The 20,655-nt window shown below is 38.6% G+C and overlaps 1 protein-coding gene across 1 annotated transcript in view; it reads right to left on the bottom strand.

The window, feature by feature from the left end:
- Positions 1 to 20,655, bottom strand: part of SNX30 (sorting nexin family member 30) — an 84,361-nt gene that overhangs the window by 49,609 nt on the left and 14,097 nt on the right. Inside the window, exons 3-4 of the mRNA XM_021715817.1 lie at positions 20,086 to 20,277; positions 9,107 to 9,217 (exon numbers count right to left, since the gene is read on the bottom strand). Of these exons, the coding sequence (XP_021571492.1) occupies positions 9,107 to 9,217; positions 20,086 to 20,277 (303 nt within the window). The remainder of the gene's footprint in view (positions 1 to 9,106; positions 9,218 to 20,085; positions 20,278 to 20,655) is intronic.

The raw sequence follows: 20,655 nt of genomic DNA, 5'->3' as shown, positions 1-20,655 counted from the left end.
CCATCCACATCAGTGTACCAGGTATCGTTGCTGTGAGAGGCTGCTGTTTGGCTTCAGTGAATTCTCTTTTGGAGATACAAAGCATTTGCCCATTTCATGATGAGTGATTTATGAATACACATGCCCACAACTTGCTGAGTGTTCAGTAGTTTTTGACCAAAAACAGTATAATCACTGTGCCCGCACCCTCCCTATTCACCAAATCTTGCCCTGAGAGACTTTTTGTTTCCCCAGATGAAAAGTCTTCAAAGGGAAATATTTTGCCAATGTGGAAGAGGTGAAATAAAAAATGGCAGAAGCACTAAAAGGCATCAAAATTCATGAGTTCAAAAACTATTTTGAGCAGTGGAAAAAAGTATCTCAATAAGTATACTGCATCAAATGGAGAGTACTTTGATAGTGACTGAGGTCGGGCTTGGTGGCTCAGCCTGCAATCCCAGCACTTTGGGAGGCCAAGGCAAATGGATTGCCTGAGTCTGTGGGTTCAAGACCAGCCCAGACAACTTGGTAAGATCTCGTCTCTACAATAAATCAAAAATTAGCCAGGAGTGGTAGTGCACACCTATAGTTCTGGCTATAAGGAAGGCTGAGGTGGAAGGATCACTGGAGACCAGCAAGTCGATGCTGGGGTAGCTGTGAATGTGTCACTGCACTCCAGTTTGGGCAATGGAGTGAGACTCCAACTCAAAAAAAAAGAAAGTGACTGAAGTTGAAACATGTAAGAATAAATGCACAATTTTTTATAAATAAATTCCAGAGTTTTTTTTTTTTAGTTTCCCTGATATATATGTTAGATACTGCAAAAAAGAAAAAAAAATACTATGTACAAAGCATTACAAGAACTCACTAAATATTTCAAGGTTTAATCTTGAAATATTGACATTTTTATAGCACATATACTATTTCCCATTTTAGTTTATAAAACTGTTTTATAATCTGTGGAATAAAAGCATATATCCTGTAGACTATCACTAGGAGCTACTATTTCTGGATAAGAGATCTAGACAAAGATTTCAATCGCTCAATCTTGAAATGTTCAACTTCCTCATCAGCATTTGAATTGCTTCTTCGATGCAATTCAACAAACACTAGTGCACATTAAATATTTACATGAAAAAATCTATTTTTCCTACTCTTATCAAATTAATAGAAAATAATGTTTCTCAGCCAAAATAACTATAAAATAAAGAAGAACAAGAATAAGTTTCTTCCTATAAAGAATAATCACCAAACCTAGTTTAATGCAAAATATTCAAAAGCTCAACCAATGTTTCAGTTACTTACTAACTTATATCCTGGGTAAGTTAAAAGCATGAATTTATCTAAAAGTACCAAAAAAAAGAAGGAATTAACTAGAAAATGATGTTAGGGTTTTCATTGATTATTTCATGTTAAGGAAAAAAAAATTGTTGAATTACAAAATTCTTCTCTTTAATTCCTATGAGAGTTTACCTAAAAGAAAATTAGGTTCATAATAAACACAAATGCAGCCTTCCATATTATAAAACTTCTTTATAATACTGAAATAAACGTTAAATTTCTAAGTTAAATTAAACACTAAGGTGTTTAATAAATGTATTTGCTTTGTTTTCCAAATCTACATGTACCCATCTAATCATGATATCTCTCTGCTGTGTAACTAGTGTTCCAGCAAATAAAGAAGTGTTAAAACCACCGAACAAATATAGAAGCAGAAAACAGATTGGCAGTTGCCACGGGGGAGAGGGAGAGGGAAAGGGGGAGGTGTTGTTCGATGAGTATGAAGTTAGTGTTATAAAAGATGAATAAGGGCCAGGTGCAGTGGCTCAGCCTGTAATCCCAGCACTTTTGGGAGGCCGAGGCGAAAGGACTGCCTGAGCCTGGGGGTTCAAGACCAGCCTGGGCAACTTGGTGAGACCTCTTCTCTACAATAAATCACAAAAACTAGCCAGGCACAGTGGCCTGCATCTGTAGTTCCAGCTACTTGGAAGGCTGAGGTGGAAGCCTGAGCCCAGCAGGTCGAGGTTGCGGTGGCCGCATGAGCGTGCCACTGCACTCCAGCCAGAGCAACAAGAGTGAGACTCCAACTCAAAAAACAACAACAACAACAATAAAAACAAACAAACGAACAAAAAGATGAATAAGTTCTAGATATCTGCTGTATAACATGGTGCCTATGGTTAACGATACAGAATCTCCCGTTATCCAAGGTGGGTACATTTTAAGACCCCCCAGTGGAAGCCTGAAACCAAGGATGGACCAGGCCCTACATATACTGTTTTTTCCTAGATATACATATCTATGATAAAATTTAATTTATAAATTAGGCAGAGTAAGAGATTACACTAATAATAAAATAGAACAACTATAATAATATACTATAATAAAAGTTATGTGAACATGATCTCCCTCCCTCTGTCTCTCTCTATATATGTAGACATATATTTGGTTTTTTTTTTAAGAAAATAAAGTTTATTTAGAAAGTAAATTAGAAAAGAGTGGATTCACTTCTCAGAGGAGAGAAGGTCAAAATATCTCATGGTACTGTGCTCTTCCTTCTTTTTATGATCTGTTGATCTGATGACCTAGAGGGCTACTAAGTAACTCGTGGTCTACCGTGTGGATATGCTGGACAAAGGGATGATTCAGGTCCAGGTGGGACGAACAAGATTTCATCACGCTATTCATAACAGCAAACAATTTAAAGCTTACAAATTGTTTATTTCTGAAACTTCCCATGTAATCTATTTTGACTTCAGGTAACTGAAACCACAGAAAGCGAAACCACGGATAAGGAGGATTACTGCATGTTGTCACGTACTTTAAAATGTGTTAAGAAGATAAAGCTCATGTTAAGTGTTCTTACCAAAATAAGGCAAAGGGACACAAAACTTGAGAAGGTGATGGAACTGTTTATTACCTTGACTGGGGTGATGGTATCATGTGTATATACAAGCCCAGCAAATTATATGCATTAAATATGTGCAAGACTTTTTTATATATAAATTATATCTCAATAAAGCATTAAAAAAAGCACTGAGGGAAAAAAGTCACGATAAAAGTTCTGGTGACTCCAACTATTACATAATAAAGAAGAACACAGTGAACTGCCATTATGAGATGACAAACACATATACCCAGCACATTTCTAGCTCCAAGATGCTGTTTTAAGAACATGTGGTTATATCTTTCTGCCTTTACAATTCCAGAAGAACAAAGCATATAAAAAGAAAAAAAAAAATCTGTTGTAGCACCAGAAAACATAAAAAGGTACTGTTAACAGGTCAGAGTTTGTTAAAAAAAACACAAAGTAGAGAAGATTGGATTAACAGATAAGTCAATCAATCAATATCAACCATCTTGTGATTTTGCTTTTCCTTTGCCTGATTTTACTCAGGCAAAGGAAAGGCTGACCCAGGAAATCAGAGATTACGTTTCTCCACCAGAGCCCCAGGAGCTGCCAATTTCAGAGCCACAGGGACTAGAAACAAGGGCAGGTCTCAGGACAGCCAATGGAGAAAGGCAAAACAGAACACGGGTACCTCACCAGAACCACAGTCTGGCTGCTGTTCACCTGCAATTTCGCACAGCTCCCACAAAGCCCAGGTAAAGTGGGGATTTTATCTCCATGCTCCTAACATAAGCAGTACAATCTGAAAGCTCAGTAATTCTCATTTATTTTTAACCACCACTGACTTATAATGGACAAAAAAAATTCAGGAACTCGCCACCATTCTCCCAAAAAGATTCTACAGTTCCTCTCCAAAAATAAAACACATGCAAGTAGCTAGAAAAGCTCGGAAAACAAAGTATACTGTGAGTATACTTATAAAACAAAGTATACGTGGGGCAGAGAAGGGGACCTGTCCAACCTGATATCGAAATGTGTGGTAAAGTTATACCAATACAAACAGTGTAGAAGGAACATCAGACCAGAGAAACTAATCAACCAGATGGTCTAGAAGCAGCCCAAGAATACACAAGTCAAAGACATGAACTGCGAGAAAGGTGATTGCATAAACATAAGCCGTACTGGGACGTCATACATCACGTGAAAAAAAATAAGGTCCTCACATCTCACATCAGAATAAAGCCTAGATTCAAATATTAAAAATGAAAGCATGAAAATAGTAAGAAAACATAGAAATATATTTTTAATATTCAAGGTTAAAAGCAGCCTCTTAAGCCTGAAACTATGAAGATTTACTTAAAAGAGGTGTTTGTTTTGTTTTGTTTTTAATAGAGTCAAGTCTAAGACAAACAACTGGGAAAAAAATAGATATTCCCAACTGGATACATTCTCTTTAAAGATATGAATTTTTCACAAATCAATTTTTAAAAAATTGAAAAATGAACAGGCAACTCATTTTTTAAAATGCCAATGTCCCATAGTCACAAGAAGATACTCAGCTTCACAAGTAACCAAGAAAATGAAAATTTATTGTGCAAAAAATGAACTCAAAATGGATTAAAGACCTAAATGAAAGAGCTCAAACTATAAAACTCTTAGAAAAAAACATAGGAGGCCAGGCTCAGTGACTCAGCCTGTAATCCCAACACTTTGGGAGGCCGAGGTGAGTGGATTGCCTGCGTCTGCAGGCTCGAGACCAGGCCAAGCAACTTGGTGAGACCTCATCTCTACAGTGAATAAAAAAAATTAGCTGGGTGTGGTAGCGTGCACCTGTAGTTCCAGCTACTTGGAAGGCTGAGGTGGAGGAATCGCTGGAACCCAGCAGGTTGACGCTGGGGTGGCCGTGAGTGTGCCACTGTACTCCAGCCTGGGCAACAGAGTGAGACTCCAGAAAGAAAGAAAGAGAGAGAGAGAGAGAGAGAGAGAGAGAGAGAGAGAGAGAGGAAAAAACCACAGGTTCTTCATGACCTTAGATTAGTCAATGGTCTCTTAATATGACATCAAAAGCATAAGCAGCCAAAGAAAAAAACAGATAAATTGGACTCCATCAAAATTTAAAAACCTTTCTACTTCAAAAGACACCATCAAGAAAGTAGAAAGACAACCCACTGAAAAGAAGAAAATTTTTGCAGTCACATATCTGATTTGTAAAAAGCTTGTTTCTAGAATATATAAAGAACTATGATAACTCAATAATACAAAAACATCCTAATTTTTAAATGGCAATGGCTCTTAAAAGATATTTCTCCAAGGAAAATATACAAATGGCCAAAAGCACATGCAAAGATGCTCACCATCAGTAGCTATCAGGGAAACGCAAATTAAAAACACAATGAGATACAACTTCACATTCACTACGATGGCTATAGTCAAAAGGCCAGATAATAACACTGCTAACAGAGATGTGGAAAATCTGCAACTCCTATACACTGCATGTGGAAATATAAAACCATGCAGTCACTTTTGAAAAAAGTCTGGCAGTTCTTCAAAAGTTAAATACAGAGCTACGTATGATTCAGTAATTACACTCCTAGGTATATACCCCCTGCCCGCCAAATGAAAACATATGTCCACAGAAAAACATGTACATGAATTTTTATAGCAACATTACTCACAACAGCCAAAAGGTGAAATAACCAAAATGTCCATCAAGGGTGAGTAGACAGGTAAAATGTGATATATCTACACAATGGAATATTACATGGCAATAAAAACTAATAAAATAATATATGCTACAACGTGAATAAAATTTGAAAACAGTATGCCAAGTGAAAGAACCCAGTCACAAAAGATCACATTGCATATCACTCCACTTGTGAAATGTCCAGAAGAGGTAACTCTATAGAGAGAAAGTAAAGGAGTGATTGCCGGGGCTAAGGAGATAGAGGGTTTGGAAGTGACAGCTAAGGGGTGTGAGGATTTTTGGAGAAGTGATGAAAAGATTCTAAAATTGATTGTGCTGATGGCTACACAATCCCATGCATATACTAAAAGTCTTTGAATTGCACATTTTAAGTGAGTGAATTGCATGTTATATAAATTAAATCTCCATACATCTGTTTTGTTTTTTAAAAAAAGAAATGAAAATCGACATGGCAGTTAACACTGCATGTTTACTGCGTCTGCATCTGACAATGAGTCAGGACTCCAAGACAGAGGTCCCTTTAACCCCTCACCTCATCCCCTGGTTCCTCCCCTAAGCCACTTACTAGGTCTAGTAAAAAGATTAACACAAAGTTGATGCTTAATAACAGATAGATACCTCCTAGAAAAACTGCTGTAAAGTTATTTTTCCCTTCATTAGCTCTTTATTTTGAAAAAATTCTAGACACACAGAAAATTTCAAAAATAATACACAGAGTCATGTATATCATGCACCCAACTTCCCCAACAGTGACATCTCATATAACTATAGTAAAATATAAAAATGAAAACACTGACATTGGTATAATACTGTTAACTAGATTACAGACCTTATTAAATTTTCACTAAAAAAAGATCTTTTGTAAGGAGAAAAGAGATTGGTTTCTGGTTTGACTTTCATATTTAAATAAAAGATGCTCTCCTATATTAAATCTCTCTGCACTCCAGATATGTGAGCACCATGAATCTATGAAGAACTGTAAGTCTCCACTTGTTCCTAAAGTACCTTCCGTCTCACTGTTTCTACCCAGACCATAAAAAAGCCACAATTAAAGATACTCTGGATCCACCTGGCATTCTAGAGACTTCTCTTTCAGTGTCTATGAATAACTCACTATATTTCACCAGCAGGTGTCACTGTCTAACCTTTGATCTGCAGGTACCAAAGTACAAATGCACTAGCTACCAGCCAGGGAGAGTTTAACTCCCCAATGCACACTGTGGATTAGGCATAAAGAGCGACTTCCAAAGAATACAGAATGGAAATCGGGGGGTGGGGGCGGGGGAAGAGTAACTGTACAGTGAAGAATCCTCACAAGCACTATCCAAGTCAGGTGATCAAGTTAAATAGCAACAGCGATATACCGGCCAGGTGTGGTGGCTCTCGCCTGTTGTACCAACACTTTGGAAGGCTGAGGCAGGAGGATCACTTGAGCCCAGGAGTTTAAGACCTGCCTGGGCAACATAGGGAGATCTCGTCTCTACAAAAAAATCAAACATTAGCAGGTCATGGGGGTGCATACCTGTAGTCCCAGCTACTTGGGAGGCTGAGGTGGAAGGATTGCCTGAGTGCAAGAGGTCGAGGCTATGGTGAGCATGATCATGCCACTACACTTCAACCTGAAGTGAGTGAGACCCCAACTCAAAAAAAAAAAAAAAAAAGATACTCATTGCATTGCTGATATGATGTGATGAGAATGGCATTTCACCTTTTACCTCTGTAGATTTCCTCCCCAAAACACATTACCTCAGTCTAATCACTAGAAAAACCATTAAAGAAATGTCAATTGAGAAGCATTCTATGAAATGCTCGACCAGTACTCCTCAAAACTTTCAGGTCATCAAAAAGCAAGGAAAGTCTGAGAAACTGTCACAACCAGAAAGGGCCTAAGGAGACATGACTAAATGTAATGTGGAATCCTGGAACAGAAAAAGGACATTAGGCAAAAACTAAGGAACTCAGAATGAAAAACATTTAGTTAATAATAATAATGATTGCTTCACTAATCACGACAAATGTGTTATACTAATATAAAATGTTAATAATAAGCAAAACTGGGCCGGCCATGGTGGCTCACAACTATAATCCCAGCACTTTGGGAGACAGAGGTGAGAGGATTGTCTGAGCCCACGGGTTGAGACCAGCCTGGGCAACTTGACAAGACCCCATCTTTACAATATTTCAAAAATTAGCTGGGCATGGAGGCGCATGCCTGTAGATCCAGCTACTTAGAAGGTTGAGGCGGAAGAATTACTTGAGCCCATCAGGTGGAGGCTGCAGTGGCCGTGAGCATGTCACTGTACTCCAGTCTGGGTGACAGAGTGAAACTCCGACACAAAAAAATTAATAAAAAATAAGCAAAACTGAGTGTAGAATATGAGAATCCTACTATCTTCACAATAATTCTGTAATTCTAAAACCATTGTAAAATAAAAAGTTTGTTTTAAAAGTATTCACTAGCCCACACAATTCTGCCACACCAACATTGTATTTTAAGGAAAAATTCCAACTGTTTAAAAGCTATTGTTTCCTCTGCAGGCATGTTTTTTAAGTGATCAAAAGATATAAAAGCAAAACTTCAGGCTTGGAGATCAGAGAGGATATGTGATGGAGAAAAAGGAGATTCCCTGAGGATGAACAGAGTCCCAGGTGAGTTGTATCATAACCATCACAGTACTAGCAACATAGCTCTTTTCACCTTGAAACCCGAGAAAACTGTCAGTGTGCCCACAACATATATACAGCCTCTTGCAACCACAGGGGGAAAAAAGAAGGGTAGAAGTCACCATGCTAACAGAAAAGTTGGAAGTGCTAGGAAGTTATCCTTCAACCAAGGTTTTTGTTGAAAGATAAATCAGCCCCTCTGAGAAGTTTTATGACCCAAACTGCCCTTAGGTCCCAAAGCCCCAAGAAACATCTGGTGTCTAAAAAGTTTCTACTTTCAACAAAGTAGTCAGAAAAGTACTCAATATGTATGTTGATTTAGTAGTCTTTTACATTTTATTTGCTCTGGTTCTATTTTTAAAAATGTGCAGATGGAAGCATGGTAGTTGATAAATGTTATACTGCTTCAATAAATAGGGCTGAATGGTTTCCTTGCTTGTTTTTAAATGAAAAACTGTGGCTGAAATGGCTTGTGTGCTAGATTCTTGCTACCATGTCTAAAGAAAGCCCAGCTGCAATGTGAGCCATCATTCTTCACCTGGTGGCAGCTATCCACACTTCAAGAATAGTGTCTATGAAAGGAGGAAAGGCACTTCCCAGCTTCAGTCGTTAAAGGTGCAGCAAATGAGAATTAAGACTATCCATATCTCAAAAAATTGTTCTAATGATAGTAAAAACTTACCCCATGCAAGAAACTGGCATACTGTACAGCAAATCAGAAACTAAAACCTAGAAGGTAAAATATACAGAATCCACAAACATGTTTACATACATTTCATGGGTTAATCTGATATTTAAAAAAGTACTGCAGAGTTCACCTATAACTTCAGGGGTGAGAGCTGAGTGATCCTCTTCAGGAAGGATAATGCAGGAAAAGTGAGAATAAGCTGTAATGACTTACTACCTACGGGAATGAGATGAGTGGGCTGGGACTCTTCCAGTTTGTTCCTCAACCAGTCAAAATCCTGGTATCTTCGACGAACAGAATATTCTGGCAGGTCAAACTCTACCCGAGTGCTCTGCAAATAAGAAGAGAATGGAAAAAATAAACATAAGGGAATAGCATATTTTGGCTGAAAGGGAGGAAAAAAGTTCTTAGAATAACCAAACTGGGCAAGAACACACTTTCCTTCCATCAAACACATCAGCCAGATGGCAGAGTTTACCAACACAGAATGGACTGGTCCAGGCCACTGAGCCCAGTTAAAATTCAAGGAGCTAAAATTAAAATGTCAGGTTCTGTTATTCCCTACCCTCAGGAAATAAAATTCAGCTATCCCTTGGAATTGTTTGAAAACATTTGATTCATTTCCTCCAAGCTTAACTCTAACAATTTCTTTTAGCAGAATAATTTCACTTAGGCTATTGCTACTGAATCCAAATATGTGAAAAGAAATTAAGTCTCCACCTTCTGCTAAGTATGCTGACAAGTTTTGGGGAAGGAAAAATAAAGAGGAAAGATAACAGATCACTGCTCATCTAGGAGGCAAAGTAGATGAAAATAGAAAAGGCTTTGCTTAATCTGTCATATTCAGCCAGAACTATAACCTTGAAACTATGATGCATTTTAGATGAATAAGAAAAAAATCTAGACAGAAATAATACCAAAATGACATTAGATTGCAGGGAAAAATTAATAATCTTATCCCCTTCCTGAATTTTTAAAAGTTTTATGAAATGTGATTGCAGCACTTTAATAATGAAAACTACGAATGTTAAACAAAATTAAGTCGATTTATACCAAACAAGATTTTTACTCATTAGTTTGCCCAAACTAAAGTTGTATCTGATATGCCATTTTGCCCTATGAGGGTATAAACTATCTGGCAGCCACTGTTCTCAAAAATTAAAGTACATAATAAAAGTGGGTCAAGCAACATTGCACAAATTTACTCTTTCAAGTCAAAAGTCTGTTTTAATACACAACACAGGAACACACACACACATGAGTCATTCATCAAAGAAAAAACTGTGAACAGCTCTGGCATTGAGAACCATGATTTCATCCTCCCCAAAACCTGTGTTCACAGTCTGAGCAAAACGATGAAGTTAAGGGACTCAGACTTGGACTGACCCCCAACTACCTCTTTCTGCATCATTCCCCTTTTCAAGTCCCACGTATCAGTATATGCCCATGAAACAAAACCCTTTCCTATGATTTGAGGAGGTGGGAAGATGTGGGGAAACTGATTCAACATTAGCAAAGAAATTAACACTGTAGAATTGGAGAGAGAGAGAGAAAAAGCAAAAGACAATGCTTAAATGCAAAGAACAAGACAAACAGAAACATTTGGAGCAGGTTGCCTAATATGCCCCAATCCTCTGCAGGGTGAGAAGAACTTTGCACCTGTGAAATTCTTCCATCCCCACCAGATTCCTGAGGTGCCACTAAGCCTCCCAGAACCTTAGTTGCCTCAACAGTTAAGAAGAGCGTTGAAAGAGAAATTCTTCCAGACTCCTCACAGCAATTCCCCCCACAGGCTCCATATGAGGACTTGTTAATGACTATGGGCTCACAAAAGGCATACTCTGAAGGGTGACAAATAAAACCAACCCATTTTCACTGTAAACAGAACTGACGGAAGGCTCTACTTCTTGCCTTCTATACTGTTACATGGTCATCAACTGATAATTTCCCTTTATTATGTTTTTCAGATCCATTTCATAAAGGATAATTTATGCAACATTTCTACCCTAACTTTGAAATCAATTTTTGGTAATTTCAAAAGCAGCATGATGAAACACACATTTTATTTTTGCTGCAACCAATTTCACTTTGGAAATTGGTTTCACTTTGAAAACAGGGTTTTTTTCTCCTATTTATTCAGGTTATTTATACTTATTTTTAAACTTCAGGAAAAATAAAAAAAATAAAAGATCAGCCATGATCCCTCTAAACAGAGAAAAGCACACCATAATGGTTTAAATCTTTCCATACTGCTCGGATGCATATTTATTCATTCACTCGTTGTCTGTATCTAATATATCTTTGATCTCCATGTCAGTAAATTCAGATCTACATAACCATTTTTAACACATATATAGTATTCCATTGAATGGTTATACAATAATTAACTCAAATCCCCATTTAAGTTATTTCCAATTCTTCAATCAATAAACAATACGGTAAACATCACTAGGCACTTGTCTGATAACTCCCTTAAATTCCTAAAGACAAAATCATTGGATGAATGAGTACACATAATTTTAATTATCAAACTGCTTCTAAAAATAAAGGAATTTATATTCTTATCACACATTCTCAAGATCTACTTCTCTTTGACGTACTGATAACTGAAAAATAATATATCATTTTTCTTTTACTTTTATTTCTTTAATAACTATTGGGGTTGAAAATCCTTTCAAATGTTTGTTGGCCATTATTTTTCTTCTTTTTCAAAATTATAAGTCAAGTCTTTTTCATTTGTGTAAGCTCTTAATCACCATTTGTAAAAAGCTCTTAATTGCTATCATGATTTGTCTGATACAGAATTTTTAAACTGTTATATAATCAATTTCACTGAATTTTTTTCCTTTAAGGTTGCTACTTTTGGTGTCATCAATAAGTCCATCCCCGTTGTAAGCTTATAAAAATATTCACCTGTATAATCTTCTTTATTAATGATTTTATTTTCTATTTACATCTTTAATCACTATTATTCTACTTCTAGGAATCTACCCTTGGCAAGGATATTTGTATAATGATCTTCATTGCAGTATTACTTAAAATAGCATATAAATCAAAGCAATCTAAGTGTTCAATAATTAAAAACTGTTAAGGAAATTACACTATATTTATTCTGTGGTTATCAGTAATTGTGTAAGACAATTTTAATGACAAAAAAGCTTCAATATGATTTTAAGGGGAAATGGCAGGTACAGAATTAATTGTAAATACAGTTCAGGTGCCATGGCTCACACCTGTAATCCCAGCACTTTGGGAAGCTGAGGCAGGAGGACCCCTTGAGCCCATGAATTCAAGACCAGCCTGGTGACATAGTGAGATCCTGTCTCTATTTTAAAAAAAAATCAAACAATTTAGTCCCAGTTATTTAGGAGGCTGACAGTGGAGCATCACTTGAATCCTGGAGCTCGAGGCTACAAAGAGCTAGGTTTGTACCACTGCACTCCAGCCTGGGGAACAGAATGAAACCCTGTCATTTATTCATCCATCCATACATAGCAAATATATTAGTATTTCATTTGTGTTAAAATCTGGATATAAAAAGCCGGGCTCGGTGGCTCAGCCTGTAATCCCGCGCCTTTGGGAGGCTAAGGTGAGTGGATTGCCTGAGCCCGCGGGTTCGAGACCCGCCTGGGCAGTGAGACCTCATCTCTACAATAAATCAAAAAAATCAGCCGAGCATGGTAGCACGCGCCTGTAATTCCGGCTACTCGAAGGCTGAGGCGGAAGGATCGCTGGAGCCCAGCAGGTCGAGGCTGCGGTGGCCGGGAGCGGCCACTGCACTCCAGTCTGGGTGACAGAGTGAGACTCCAACTCAAAAAAAAAAAAAAAAAAAAAATTAAAAGAAATATTTAGAACTTACTTTTCCCATATATACTAACTCTTATTTCCTAATTTTATACCACTCCCATACAATATTTTTATAGTAACAAACCAAAAAAATGCTCATTTTTTGGTAATCCTAGCACTTTGGGAGGCCAAGGCAAAAGGATTACCTGAGCCCAGGAGTTCAACACTAACCTGGGCAACATGGCAAGACCTCATCTCTACAATAAAATTTTTAAAATTAGCCAGGAGTGGTGGCACATGCCTGTAGTCCCAGTTACTCAGGAGGCTGAGGCAGAAGGATCACTTAAGCACAGCAGTAGAGACTGTGGTAGCCATGATCGTACCACTGCACTCTAACCTGGGTGTCAGAGTGAGACTCAGACTCAAAAAAAATTTTTTTTTTTAAGTAAAAGCTCCACTAAGGACACAGAGGATTTAATATAGCAGGAAAAACATGTTTGATCCTTTAGAAAGCAATAAAGTTTAAAAAATCACCATAAAATAGAAGGATATTCAAACTCTCTGACCCAGTAACTTGTTTTACTAAATTTTTTTACCACAATTTGTTCTAGAAAAGATATAATAATACATAAAATACGATCAAATGACATAAATTAGAAGTAGTTGAAAAAAATAAGGACAGAGAGAAAAAGTAGAATCAAGAATGAGGCTAGCAAAACACACTCACAATGCAATACTGCATACTTGTTAAAACTAGGCCATAGCCGTTACTCCGAATTTCTGGAGAAAAACCCACTTACGGGACTCACAGTATTCATAAAACATGCAGACCAATAAAACTGCAACTATGAATATATAGTAATATTTTCCTCTGTGAAATTCAGGATCCAACTTAGAAAAATAAAGAAATACACATTGATTTTCTAATATCTGTGGTTAAAAAGATAAAGAAGAAAGAAAGGGAGGGAAAAGAAAAAAGAAAAGCACACACCCATAATTCTGCAATCAAAGACATCACTACATCACTACATTGTTTTGCTCTGTATCCTTCCACATTGTGTGTCCACAACCTAGAATGTCCAAAATCCCAAGATCTAAAGTCACCTATAAGAATAGGCTGCCAAACGCACAAGAATCGTAGCAAATGATGTTCATTTTTACTACATTGGAAATGTAACACCACCAACTCCATATGAATACTTCCCTGGTCATCTCCAGGCATTCCTGACAAGTTTTTTAATTTTTGGAAGACCTAGCACAGAGTCACAGTCTAATCAGTCAGCCAGCAGGGCATCCTGTCCACTGGGCCTCAACTACCACATAAGGTCTCATCTTACATCCCAGAAACTGATGTGCCCAACAACTGTGGCCCAGAGCCATTCTAAAGAATGTCCATTCATTCCACTCAATGTTCACTCAATTTTGGATTTACAACTCACTCACTCCAGAGAGATCTGTTCTTCATCAGAAGTGCTATCTATCCACCACAGATGGATCCTAAGAAGTCTAGGCTATCCCACCTCCCAAAGGGACCTCTTCCCTTACCTAATAACCAGCTAATACCATTCTGCCTCAAAACCCCACTGCCCTAAGAGAACACCTCGAAAGATGAGTAGAGAGGCTTTTGGTCATCCATCCCCATGCTCCTCTGGCTTCCCTTCTTCTGATATGAGATTCTATTTTAATTTTCTTTTTCTGCTTTTTTTTTTGAGTTGGAGTCTCACTCTGTCACCCAGACTGGAGTGCAGTGGCCGCTCCCAGCCACCGCAGCCTTGACCTGCTGGGCTCCGGCGATCCTTCCGCCTCAGCCTTCCAAGAAGCTGGAACTACAGGCGCGCGCTACCATGTCCGGCTAATTTTTTTTTATTTATTGTAGAGATGAGGTCTCGCCAGGTTGCCCAGGCGGGTCTCGAACCCGCAGGCTCAGGCAATCCACTCACCTCAGCCTCCCAAAGGCACGGGATTACAGGCTGAGCCACCGAGCCCAGCCTTAATTTTCTCATATTCCACAAGTCTCACCCATTCCCCAAGGCCAAGAGTTGTTGCTGACATCCTCCTCATTCCACGCAAACTGGGTTCTGTATCACCAATATAATGAAACTGCTCTTATCATAGCTAGCAATAACCTTCTTGTCATTAATCTAACGTACACTCTATAATCCTTATACATATCTTAGCCTCTGAATAACATTGAGACTCTGTTGACCACGGAGGCATTTGGAAAGAGGAACCAGTTGGAGATAAGACTTATTTTTTAATTCACTGGTAATGTGGTAAAAGACAAGAAAAGAATGGTTTCTGAAGGGAGCTGAAGGCTTTTCTTTATTTCCTCACCCTCAAGTCTGTTCTACATCGTTAATTTCAACAACCAGGTCATAGTACTAGACCATAGTGCTGAGTGTGGGAGCCATCCCTCCCTTGGAAATCACATCTTTTGGAAGTCTAGCACATTATTAATAATAATTATTATTAACTCTGCAATCAGACAGACCTGGACTCAAGTCCTTGCTCCACCACTCATTAGTTGCATGTATTTGAGCAATATTTTAAAATGTCCCTGTGTCTTCATTTCCCCATTTGTAAGATAAGAACAGTACCAATATCTACACTGAGTATGAAGATTAATAATAAACTTAAAGCATGTAGCACAAAGTAAATGACAGCACATCTGTACAATGGAACAATATTACAGTCATAAATAATAGCATAAAAGTGTGATACTGGCATTTCCTAGCATAGAAAGGTATTCACAAATGTATTAAGTGAATTAGCAGCAGTTAAAATACTAACTTTTGTAACTGGGTGAAGAAAAGTAGTACAGAAAGTTATCAATGACTATTTCTGGTTAGTGAGCTTATAGGAATCTTTTTTATTGTTTTAGTTACTTGCATTTCCATTTTTTCCACAATGAACATACATTACTTACATAGAATAAAAACCAAAGGGTTCCAATTGCAAAAAAGTACAGCACATGGAATAACGAGCCATTATGATGATGTTACTTTCTAGAAGCCTGCAAAGAAAAGAGTCATAGGCTGGCTGCCCTAAAAGGCCTACGCTGGCTCTCCACCACTGAGAGAGAAGATGTGGATGACTTAGATTGGGGTGGATAAATCTTTCCCTACATTGACTCTCATCCCTAGGCTCATTTTAGCTTAAACAAAAAGAGCTCTGTGCTGTGTCTAGCTTTGGCCATCAGAAATCTGAATTAAGACTGGGGAGTCAAAGCCTCAAAGTAATAATAAAGCAAAGCATTCAAATAATTTCATCCTCTGACAGTTAACTTTGCTTGAGGACCTCAGAAGAAGTGGAAGTCCCAGGACAGGTTCAGATGTGGGGCTCCTGTGTTCCTGTTTGTTCTCTTTTCCTCATCCCCGCACAACTCTTTGACACAGCTGTCAGGAAGAAGGCTGCAAATGCACCACCGAGGTACCAAACCTACTGTCACTATTAGATACAGGAAAAGATGACAACTCTAGTTTGGCATCAGAAGTGGAAGAGAACTTAGTTCTACAACAAGACTATCTTGAAGTGCTGGTATAACAGCCAAGTGAAAATGTGGGACTGGAACCTGAAAAATGTTACTCTAAGGTATTTACTGACTTATAAGAAATAATTAAGCCCAGGGGAAGAGATGGAAACAAGAATATGGGGGGGAGGGCAAGGGTAGGGAAGGAAAGAAAAGAAGTGTAGGAAAGACTGGTGAATTGCAGCATGTGCATTACCCTATGAATCAGTTAACAGAAGTCCCACAGTATTTGCATTTTGGGGTAGAAGAATCAAGTAGCAGTGGGAAAATGTCAGAACAGGCAAGTAATGCTGTGCCAGCAAGGAAGTCACCTTGTCATTTGGCTGTTTACAGCACCAATTCAAGAAAAATAGATTTTGCATTTCAGGGACTACAGGGTAAAAAATAAGTTCACCCTAGGAAAACATAAGTCAATGAATATAACTCCTGGAAATATGTATATTAACCTAAGACAACTTTTTTTTTTCTTTGAGTCAGTGTCTGTTGCCGAGGCTGGAGTGGAGTGGCACAATCACAGTTCACCATAGTATCAACGTTCTGGGCCCAGGAGGGTGATCACTCCACCTCAACTCCCAAGTAGCTGGGACTAAAGATGCGATTTTTTTTTGAATTTTTTGAATTTTTGTAGAGACAAAGTCTCACTATGTTGTCCAGGCCGGTTTCGAACTCCTGGCCTCAAGTGATCCTCCTGCCCCACTCTCCCAAAATGCTGGGATTACGGGCGTGAACCACTGTGCCCAGCCTGTTTATTAACCCAGACCTTCTGAGGGAATAATATACATCTAAGCACCTGGCCCAATGTCTAGGAAATAGTAGGCGCCCAGTGGTGGTTTAATGGGGGAAGACTGTCTGTGTACATGTACATAAGCATACATGTAGAGATAAATCTTCAAATGTGAACTAGGTGCAGAAAGGACAGGGTAGTAATATCAAAAAATTTAAAAAGGGTTAAATGTTCACAGAGAAAAGATACAATCATTGCATAAATAATTAGGCAGAAATTGAAAGAGTAAGCTAGACAGAGTCGTATGAACATGGAAAGGTCTTCAAAAATACCATAAAATGGAAAGGAAAGCTGGAAAGCAACAGTACATTGAAATCTAAATTAGAAATATTCTAACTATATACGTATGTGAATGTGAATGCAACAAAAGGGATTAAAAGTACACACACCAAATTTCAGCAATGGTTGCTTTGGCAAGAAGAACAATCTAAGTGAGAAGGGCTAAGAAAGACTCCCTGTTTCTTCACCATATCTGGTCTTTAGGATTGTGAACTTTTTATAATAATGTATTTCTATTACTTGCATAATTTTAAAATATAACATTTTCATCCAATAAAAGATGAAGAAACAAAATCTAAGTGTATTTTATTCTCTATTTTTCTTTTTGTTGAGTTGGGATCTCACTCTGTCACCCAGGCTGGAGTGAGTAGCATGACCATGGGGCACTGCAGCACTGACCTGGGTTCAGGCAATCCTCCCACCTTAGCCTTCTGAGTAGCTAAGACTACAGGCACATGCCACCAAAACCGGCTAATATTTTTTTCTTTTGAGTTGGAGTCTCACTCTGTCGCCCAGACTGGAGTGCAGTGGCATGATCATAGCTACTGCAGCCTCAACCTCTGGGCTCAGGTGATCCTTCCACCTCAGCCTCCTAAGTAGCTGGGACTATAGGCGCATGTCACCATGCCCATTTAATTTTTCTGATGTATTGTAGAGACAAAGTCTCACCATGTTGCCCAGACTGGTCTTAAATTCCTGGGCTCAAATAATCCTCTTGCCTTGGCCTCCCAAAGTGCTGGGATTATAGGTGAGAAACATCGCGCTCAGCTGACATTTTTTTTTTTTTGAGACAAGGTCTTTCTATGTTGCCTAGGCTTGTCTCGAACTCCTAGGTTCAAGCAATCCTCCTATCTCAGCCTCCCTACATGCGAGGATGACAGGCATGAGTCACTACATCAGGGTCTTCTGCTTTTCTTCCCAAAAAATTTAAACAGGTGCAGAACCTACTAAACTTTCACAAAGAAAAATAAACCTTTTCTACAATGAAAAAGAGAAAAGGCACAGTAAAATAAGAAACACATGCTCACCAGAGCTCCTCTTAACACTTCAATAAAGGCAGCTTCATTTTTTTTTTTTTTTTTTTTTTTTTTGAGTTGGAGTCTCATTCTGTCGCCTAGGCTAGAGTGCAGCTCACAACCACCGCAGCCTTGACCTGCTGGGCTTAGGTGAACCTTCTGCCTCAACCTTCCAAGTAGCTGGAACTACAGGCACGTGCCACCACACTCAGCTAATTTTTTATTTATTGTAGAGATGAGGTCTCACCAGGTTGCCTAGGCTGCTCTCGAATCCGTGGCTCAGGCAATCCTCTCACCTCTTCCTCCCAAAGTGCTGGGATTATAGGCGTGAGCCACCGCACCCGGCCACAGCTTCATCTTTAAAAACTTCTGAAAATATCTGTAAGTCTTTCATCATGTGACTTGGGGTAAAGGGCTGGGGGAATACCAAGAAATAGAGTGGCTTCCTGACTAAAACACTTTTTACTCAAAAACATAAAGTGACAACGTGGATTTTTCTCCCTAGTAATATAAATATTATTCTTCTTTCTCTAAATAAGTGGTTTTCAACTGGGGTGGCAATTTTGTTCCCCAGGAAATATTTGACAATATCTGGAGACAGTTATAAAACTGAGGAATAGGGAAGGGTACTACTGTCATCTAATGTAACGGGGTAGAGGCCAGGGGTGCTGATATACATCCCATAACAGGACAGTTCCCTCACAACAAAAAACTATTCAATACAGGATGTTAGCACTGCCAAGACTGAGTAACTCTGTTCCAAGCCTAAAATTTGAATACTATTTTAAAAATTCAAAAAATAATTTTCAAAACAATACATTAAAATTATTCTTTTATAAGTGAAATTACATATGAGTTTAAAAATTAAAATATGGGCTGTCTAGTTCGACAAATTCAAGTTAGAATCCTGGTTATCAACTTTGTACCTTTCAACAAACTCTTAAACTTTCTGCTTCTATTTCCTCATCTGTAAAATTATAACTAAAAGATACAACTTTTAGGATTGTTGTGACAATTTATCAATTAATTCTCAAACCCTGCCCACTACCTGTCTGGCACATAGCAGAAAAATCAATAAGTATTAGTTCCTATCCTCTTGTTATTCCTCCCTCCCCACGCCCAACCACCAACTCCCAATTAAGCCACATTTTAATCATGGTCTCTTCAGTGATTTAGGTTGGTACAGTGATTCATCAATTTCAAGAGTAATGTGAGGTCGGGGTCAGTGGTTCGGCCTGCAATCCCGGCACTTTCGGAGGCCAAGGCGAGTGGATTGCCTGAGCCCACGGGTTTAAAATCAGCCCAGGCAACTTTGTGAGACCTTGTCTCTGCAATAAAATAAAAAATAGCCAGGCATGGTAGTACACATCTGTAGTTCCTGCTACTCGGAAGGCTGAAGCGGAAGGATCGCTGGAGCCAGCAGGTCGATGCTGGGGTGGCTGTGGAGTGCCACTGCACTCCAGACTGGGCGAAGGAGTGAGACTCCAACTCAAAAAAAAAAAAAAGAGAGTAATATGATGATATTAACATGTTATATAGTATCATGATAGAAAATGAATGCAAACATAGGGATTAAATGTTTATTTGCAAGATCTTAGTCACAATTTCTCCTCTGTTCTAAGATTATACATAATCCTTTTAATTTGAGTACATCCAGCCTCTCAAAAAGCCACACCCACAAATGTAATTAAGGTAAACACAACTGTACAGAGGAAGGGAGAGCAAAGGCACAAGTTGTGGAGACAGGGCGACCCCAATTCCCCAAGACCCACTCAACACGGGCATTCTATAACCAAGGGACCTACTTTGGTGGTGATCCTATATGTGATGTAGGTCTCCATTGTACAAACATGCTTCTTGGGATCATCAACTGTGACAAAGAGATCTCTGGTCTCACCATCAATGTCATCATCAAGCTGAAGTCTGTTGAGAAGGGAAGATGAAGAAGCTGGACTGGAAGTGCCTGCTGGAGTACCACCGTTGGGTAAAATGAGATCCTAAAAGAAGAAAAAAGTTACTTTACAAATTAAATGAAAACACACATCTGGAGAATATCAGCAAAGGTAACTGGTTTAGCCAAACCAAGAAACATCTCTACAATACAAAATAACTTTCAAAAATTCTGAGCCTCTCCTTATTCGGTGTTTCTTGAGTAAACAGGTCTTTTATGACCAAGAGAAACAAACAATGGCAACGCTCTAGATCAAATTCACACAATTCATCTTTCAGGAATTGCTAGAGGAACCAACTCCAGCAAATAGTCCCAGGACAGAGAACACAATAGCCCACCATCCTCAAACCTCATCAAGAAAGAACCCTATGAGCACACCATAGGGTCCAGGTAAACTTAAAGGAGCCAGATTCTACTTAAGTAT

Source organism: Carlito syrichta, unplaced genomic scaffold (assembly GCF_000164805.1).
Source record: "Carlito syrichta isolate Samal-C Ts95f unplaced genomic scaffold, Tarsius_syrichta-2.0.1 Scaffold307755, whole genome shotgun sequence".
Lineage (NCBI taxonomy): Eukaryota > Metazoa > Chordata > Mammalia > Primates > Tarsiidae > Carlito > Carlito syrichta.
Note: the sequence above shows the minus strand (reverse complement) of the source record. Positions and strands in the feature narration are given on the sequence as shown.